General features: G+C 39.2%; 2 protein-coding genes across 2 annotated transcripts in view; one reads left to right on the forward strand and one right to left on the reverse strand.

Moving 5' to 3' along the window:
* Positions 1–212, reverse strand: part of rapgef1a (Rap guanine nucleotide exchange factor (GEF) 1a) — a gene marked incomplete at its 5' end in the record, with an annotated part of 32,366 nt that extends 32,154 nt beyond the window's left edge. The window contains one exon of the mRNA XM_080532867.1: positions 190–212. Coding sequence (XP_080388993.1) covers positions 190–212 — 23 coding nt within the window. The remainder of the gene's footprint in view (positions 1–189) is intronic.
* Positions 213–5,765: 5,553 nt separating this feature from the next.
* Positions 5,766–7,193, forward strand: LOC308158733 (E3 ubiquitin-protein ligase TRIM35-like; the record flags this gene model as incomplete). The annotated part of the gene is made up of 1 exon (XM_080532426.1): positions 5,766–7,193. The coding sequence occupies one exon, from the start codon at positions 5,766–5,768 to the stop codon at positions 7,191–7,193; it is 1,428 nt and encodes a 475-aa protein (XP_080388552.1).
* Positions 7,194–8,177: the final 984 nt, after the last annotated feature.

Here is an 8,177-nt window from a genome sequence, read left to right on the forward strand (position 1 = left end):
CACACACACACACACACACGCACACACAGCCGGGCAGGGACCAGATGACAGCGTGGTTGTGGAATGACGCTTCACACACGGGACACTTTAGATTTAGGGTGTTACCATGTTGATCTCAACTACAGGCGGCTCCTCAACAACAGGGTTACCATGGTTACCAACCCTAACCCCAATGCCAAGACTACTGACCACACCATCACCACGGTTACCATCCCTACTGACTAGACTAGACTAGTACACACCATCACATCTCAACTTGGTTAGGGTTAAGGTTACCATGGTTACTGTGTGTTAGGGTTAAGTTTGCAGATCTTATCTAGGAGCTAACACTGGTGTGGGAACGCCCAGACATCACACACACACCCTCACACCCTCACACACACACACACACACACCCTCACACACACACACACACACACACACACACACACACACACACACACACACACACACACACACACACTGCCTGCCTTAGGGTTACTGGCTGACAGAGACCTAGCAGCAAGCTAGCTAACATTATTACAACACAGGTAGCTAGCTCCCACAGCTGATGTTGTTGTTATATTTCTATGTTGTTGTATGACGAACAGCGGCAGAAACACTGACAGTGTGGTAGCTAATGTGGCTAGGCTAGCAGGGCTGCTGCTCCTAACTTAACCCAGCACCCGGACGAACTAACAGCAGCTGCTGGACTGAAAAAATCAGGTGTAGTGCTGAGGCACAAACATGTACATTTCAAGCCTGCAAACTGTGACACTTTAAATAACGTGAAAAAATACTATTGTGCAATATGACAACCCTAGTCGTCTATCTGTGCAGTATAGTACAGTGGATTGTGTACATAGCCTTTATTTATGTAAACCAGCTCCTTCCCTTCTTGTGATTTTTTTTTAAAAGTGTTTTTTCTTCCCTTTCCTAACACCAGGGGAGCCACCCCTCCTAAATTTCGTTGTTTGGTACCTGTACTGTAGCAATGACAATAAAGTCCATTCATTCATTCAACTAACAGTAACTAACAGTAATAACTAACAGTAACTAACAGTAACTAACAGTAACTAACAGTAACTAACAGTAACTAACAGTAGTAACTAACAGTAACTAACTGTAACTAACAGTAACTAACAGTAACTAACAGTAGTAACTAACAGTAACTAACAGTAACTAACAGTAATAACTAACAGTAACTAACAGTAACTAACAGTAACTAACAGTAACTAACAATAACTAACAGTAACTAACAGTAACTAACAGTAGTAACTAACAGTAGTAATTAACAGTAGTAACTAACAGTAGTAACTAACAGTAACTAACAGTAACTAACAGTAACTAACAGTAACTAACAGTAATATTTAACAGTAACTAACAGTAACTAACAGTAACTAACAGTAATAACTAACAGTAATTAACAGTAATAACTAACAGTAACTAACAGTAACTAACAGTAACTAACAGTAGTAACTAACAGTAGTAATTAACAGTAGTAACTAACAGTAACTAACAGTAACTAACAGTAACTAACAGTAATAATTAACAGTAACTAACAGTAACTAACAGTAACTAACAGTAACTAACAGTAATAACTAACAGTAACTAACAGTAACTAACAGTAGTAACTAACAGTAACTAACAGTAACTAACAGTAACTAACAGTAATAATTAACAGTAACTAACAGTAACTAACAGTAACTAACAGTAACTAACAGTAATAACTAACAGTAACTAACAGTAACTAACAGTAGCTAACAGTAACTAACAGTAGTAACTAACAGTAACTAACAGTAACTAACAGTAACTAACAGTAATAACTAACAGTAACTAACAGTAACTAACAGTAACTAACAGTAATAACTAACAGTAACTAACAATAACTAACAGTAACTAACAGTAACTAACAGTAATAACTAACAGTAACTAACAGTAACTAACAGTAACTAACAGTAACTAACAGTAATAACTAACAGTAACTAACAGTAGTAACTAACAGTAACTAACAGTAACTAACAGTAACTAACAGTAATAACTAACAGTAACTAACAGTAATAACTAACAGTAACTAACAGTAACTAACAGTAACTAACAGTAACTAACAGTAACTAACAGTAATAACTAACAGTAACTAACAGTAACTAACAGTAACTAACAGTAACTAACAATAACTAACAGTAATAACTAACAGTAACTAACAGTAACTAACAGTAATAACTAACAGTAATAACTAACAGTAACTAACAGTAACTAACAGTAACTAACAGTAGTAACTAACAGTAATAACTAACAGTAACTAACAGTAACTAACAGTAACTAACAGTAATAACTAACAGTAACTAACAGTAACTAACAGTAACTAACAGTAATAACTAACAGTAACTAACAGTAACTAACAGTAACTAACAGTAACTAACAGTAACTAACAGTAACTAACAGTAACTAACAGTAACTAACAGTAATAACTAACAGTAATAACTAACAGTAACTAACAGTAACTAACAGTAACTAACAGTAGTAACTAACAGTAATAACTAACAGTAACTAACAGTAACTAACAGTAACAACTAACAGTAACTAACAGTAACTAACAGTAACTAACAGTAATAACTAACAATAACTAACAGTAATAACTAACAGTAACTAACAGTAACTAACAGTAACTAACAGTAATAACTAACAGTAACTAACAGTAGTAACTAACAGTAACTAACAGTAACTAACAGTAGTAACTAACAGTAACTAACAGTAACTAACAGTAACTAACAGTAATAATTAACAGTAACTAACAGTAACTAACAGTAACTAACAGTAATTAACAGTAACTAACAGTAACTAACAGTAACTAACAGTAATTAACAGTAACTAACAGTAACTAACAGTAACTAACAGCAATAACTAACAGTAATAACTAACAGTAGTAATTAACAGTAACTAACAGTAACTAACAGTAACTAACAATAACTAACAGTAACTAACAGTAGTAACTAACAGTAACTAACAGTAACTAACAGTAACTAACAGTAATTAACAGTAACTAACAGTAACTAACAGTAACTAACAATAACTAACAGTAACTAACAGCACCGTAGTAGGTTAGTAACTCACCGTGTTTACTGTCTATCTTCGCCGACATGTCCAGCGGGACTCTGTCCCAGGTATATAGTATGTAGATGTCCTCTGGTCTGGGTTGATTCCGCATAGAACAGTATAGATATAGATATATCATATAACATAGAACAGTATATAGATATAGAGTGTATTGCTGATTAATTTAATGTTATCTTCATTGAAAAAAACGGTGCTTTTCTTTCAAAAATAAGGACATTTCTAAGTGACCCCAAACTTTTGAACGGTAGTGTACATAATATAATAATATATATTTTATTATAATACTATACTATAGTATTACTATACTGTTCCTAATCAAATGTTCTATCACCGTTTCAACACATATATCTATCTATCTATCTGTCTGTCTGTCTGTCTGTCTATCTGTCTGTCTGTCTGTCTGACATCTGAGCTGCTGTGTTCAGGACAGTTCCGCCTCCTCCTCCCCTCCTCCAGAGTTGCCAGATCGGAAGCTCCGCCTCCTCCTCTCCTCCTCCAGAGTTGCCAGATCGGAAGCTTGAGTTGACGTTACGCTCGACGCAGCAGGCACGTCACGGCGTCGACAACAAAATGTATCGATGCTTGCGTCAATTGACCCGCCCATAGTCCCGCCCTCCTAGGCTACTGTTGCTAGGTGGAACAAGCCTCTAGCCTCGTGGGGGTTCACTTCCATTGGACATTATAGAACACGTTGTGGTGGTTAATGAGAGTAGTATATACATGAGAGGTTATATGACATGACATGATATTACATTACATTACATTACATTATATTATATTATATTATATTATATTATATTATATTACATTATATTATATTACATTATATTATATTATATTATATTATATTATACAACAGTTAGTTCCGACCAAGTAATTTGATTGTACAAGAGGCATTCCATGAGTGCTGATATACAGTATAACAGCACTGGGACTTTTAACTATATGTATCACTCCGCCGCACAGATGTTCTACTAAATGACCGTTAATTAGACGACATGTTTGTGTTCAGGTTACTAGGCAACAGTCCATTTGAAGTTCAGTTGCGGAACTATTTTTTGTTTCTTTTTATGATTAAATAAACAAACAAATCATAATCTGTTGTCGCTTATTACCGTTAACTAATAAATGGCGCTGTAGAACTGTTGTATAAAAGCAATATCACACTCGAGGTCGTGCTGTTATACTGAATATCAGCACGGCTGTGATTGTCTCAATATTGATCACAGCCGTGCTGATATTCAGTATAACACACTCCCTCTCGTGTGATATTGCTTAATTATATTATATTATATTATACAGTATTATATTATATTATATAGACGTTGTGGTGGTGAGTGTGTGTGTGTGTGTGTAAAGTGGGGTACACACATAAGGATTTTCAAAATCTTAACCGAAATCTTATCTGAGACAGACCCCACACATGAAGATAAAAATCTTGGATTGAACAGCCTTGATCGTATTGTGTGTGGTGTGCGGTGATTTCCCCATTTCAGCACCCCACAGACATAAAGATCGTTACGACAGACTCCAGACTCTCTTGAGAGTCTCGTTCCCCAAGCCAGAAATCTCGCGTGAACCCATCCTTTTAATATTACCTTTAAATTACAAAATAATTAAATTAAGATTATATAATGATTAAAGCACTTTGAGCCGCAACGTTTGCAGGAAAAGCGCTATACAAATAAAGTAATTATTATTATTATTATTATTATTATTATTATTATTATCTAACGTAGTACCCTGACTGACCTGTACGAGACAACCATGTGCGACAGGGCAAATAAAGTGCTGAATAACGAAAAGAAGAAGTCAGCTCGCTTCTTGATTGGCTACGTTATAGTTTGACTCGCGAGCAGGGTTGCCAGATGGAAATGACATTTTCCACCCTAACCACAGTCTAAAACCGCTAATTCCACCCAAAAATCTGGCAACCCTATGATTTCTGGTCGTAAGTATTGAACACATTTGACATTTACGATTGCCGGCCACGCCCATTTTCCGAGCAGGTTGTCGGGAGAGACAATTGACAATTGACAATTGATTGACTCTTAACACACCTCACACTCCAGGATTCTGTTATAGGAAAATGTTAAGAGCCATCTGATAATCGGGCGTTTTCTGTCGTTTTCAGCCATCCGAAAATCGGGCCAAAATCGGCCAGAAAATCCTTAAGTGTGTACCCCGCTTAAGAGTGTGTGTGTGTGTGTGTGTGTGTGTGTGAGTGTGTGTGACAGGGTTAGGTGGTAAATGTGTTGTTGTTAGGACATGACCTTTGTACTGGATTTTATATTACTGTGTGTTTTCTTGTGCTATACTGCTGCACACGCACGCACACACAGTATAATTCTGCTTGTGACCCTTGAACAGTGAGACTCATACCTTATCTGAAGCTCCACCCTCAGTGGAGAGCAGAAGTGAACCACACAGAAGGCTAACATTCAGCTCTCTTGTGCTGCCGTTCACTAGCATGACCCACAACATCACATATGTATGACTCTCTGAAGGACTTTACACTCATTTACCACCAACATTCAAAACAACCACCGAGGAAGAAGCAACACCGTCTCAATCTGGATTTTACTTCCTGCTGAATTCAACGCAGTGAGTTTTCAGAAGTGAACTTTCACCTCAGAAGCCATTACAGGGGAGACGGAGGTGGTGAGAGAATGGCGTCTAAACCCTCTCTCTCTGAGGAGAATCTCTCCTGTCCTGTGTGCTGTGACGTCTTCAAGGATCCTGTCCTCCTCCGTTGTAGCCACAGCTTCTGTAAAACCTGTCTGCAGGAATTCTGGAAACAGAAAGAGACTCAGGAATGTCCAATGTGCAGGAAAAGATCATCCAAGGATCCTCCTTGTAACCTGGTGTTAAAGAACCTGTGTGAGGACTTCTTACAGGAGAGAAGTCAGAGAGCTGCAGCCGGGTCTGAGGTGCTCTGCAGTCTGCACAGTGAGAAACTCAAGCTCTTCTGTCTGGAGGATAAACAGCCCATCTGTGTGATTTGTCAGACTTCAAAACAGCATAAAAAACATGACTGTTGCCCAGTAGATGAAGCTGTACTGGACCATAAGAGTGAACTCCAGACTGCACTGAAACCCTTAAAGAAGAAGCTGAAGACCTTTCAAAAGGTTAAACTGACTTGTGATGAAACAGCTAAACATCTTGAGAGCCAGGCCCAGCGCACAGAGAGGCAGATGAAGGAGGAGTTTGAGAAGCTTCACCAGTTTCTACGAGATGAAGAGAGAGTCAGGATCGCTGCACTGAGGGAGGAAGAGGAGCAGAAGAGTCAGGTGATGAAGGGGAAGATTGAGGGGCTGAGAGGAGAGATATCATCACTTTCAGACACAATCACAGCCATGGAGGAGGAGCTAAAAGCTGATGACATCACATTCCTGCTGAACTTCAAGGCCTCCATGGACAGAGCCCAGAGCACACTGCCGGATCCAGAGAAGGTTTCAGGAGCGCTGATAGACGTGGCAAAGCACCTGGGCAACCTGCAGTTCAGAGTCTGGGAGAAGATGCAGGGAATAGTGGAATACACTCCTGTGATTCTGGACCCCAACACTGCCAACCCACGTCTCATCCTGTCTGAGGATCTGACCAGTGTGACATTCAGAGTAGAGGAACAGCAGCTTCCTGACAACCCAGAGAGGTTTGACTCCTATGCTAGGGTCCTGGGCTCTGAGGGCTTTGACTCAGGGTCACACAGCTGGGACATTGAGGTGGGGGGGAATACACGCTATACCCTGGGTGTGGTGGCAGAGTCTGCAGACAGGAAGGGAGACTCAGGCTTTTTGGATAGATTCTGGTGGCTTGAGTTTTTTGATGGGAAGTTTTATACAGTTGTTCCATGTGGTCCAGGTGTTCCATTCACTCCCCTCACAGTGAGCCAGAACCCCCAGAGGGTCAGAGTGCAGCTGGACTGGGACAGAGGAGAGCTGTCATTCTCTGACCCTGACACTAACACACACCTACGCACACTCACACACACCTTCACTGAGAAAGTCTTTCCATTAATCTGCAATTATTCTAACCTTCCTCCTCTGAGGGTGTTACCAGCGAAGGTGTCTGTATCCATGGTCACTCCCTCTGTCTGAATCAATGATGAACTAACTTACAGTACTTAGACCTTAGTGTTCCTCTGAGACAATCAAACATCAATAACACTTAATGTCCTTAAAGCCAGTCAGCAATGTAAAAGATGAATAAACCCTTTGATTATGATGTACAACTGTCTGACCTCATCATAACCTGTTACGACCCCATATGTGGTCTAGGAGATATGGGGTGTAACGTCTGACCTTATCATCACCATAACAGACAGGTGGAAATTATTTGTCTTCACTTTTTGATTCTGTCTGTTTGTATAACTGATGTTTGTGTCCCAATACAGATGGACTTCTTGATTTAAAGAAAACAACAATGATTCAATAGCAGCAGATAAACATGTTCATCTGAATCACATTTATATCAACGGTCAGTTGAATATGAATAAATAAATCTAAACTTTAACAGACTAACCAGACCACCCCTGTGTGTTGGTGTTTAACCTGTGTGTCCTGTACTTTTTGTCTTGCCTTTATACCAAAAAAGGTCCTTATGTCCATTTTGCTTTTTTTCCCTGCCATACTTTGTGTTACCAGCTCACCAAGGCTGTGTTCGTAAATTCGCTCTGAGAGCGCCGGAGTGCACACTGCGTTCAACGTCATAAAGGGACTAAGTAATTTGACTGGACAAGAGGATCAGATTTCCAGAGCGTATTTACGAACGCAGTTTTTTTTACACACAAAAGAAAGTTCCTACTACCATCAAGAAGAAAGCAGAGACAGTTCTCCAAAACGTTTTTTTTTATTATTATTATTATTACAATTCAAAAGACCAAACAAAGATTCACAAACAAAAGATATGGATGAGTCTATCGTTACCACTACCATCACCTGGTCTCTGGGTTTAACCACTACCATCACCTGGTCTCTGGGTTTAACCACTACCATCACCTGGTCTCTGGGTTTAACCACTACCATCACCTGGTCTCTGGGTTTAACCACTACCATCACCTGGTCTCTGGGTTTAACCACTAC

The sequence above is a fragment of the Nansenia antarctica genome (genome assembly GCF_963989245.1).
Source record: "Nansenia antarctica genome assembly, chromosome: 5".
NCBI classification, from domain to species: domain Eukaryota; kingdom Metazoa; phylum Chordata; class Actinopteri; order Argentiniformes; family Microstomatidae; genus Nansenia; species Nansenia antarctica.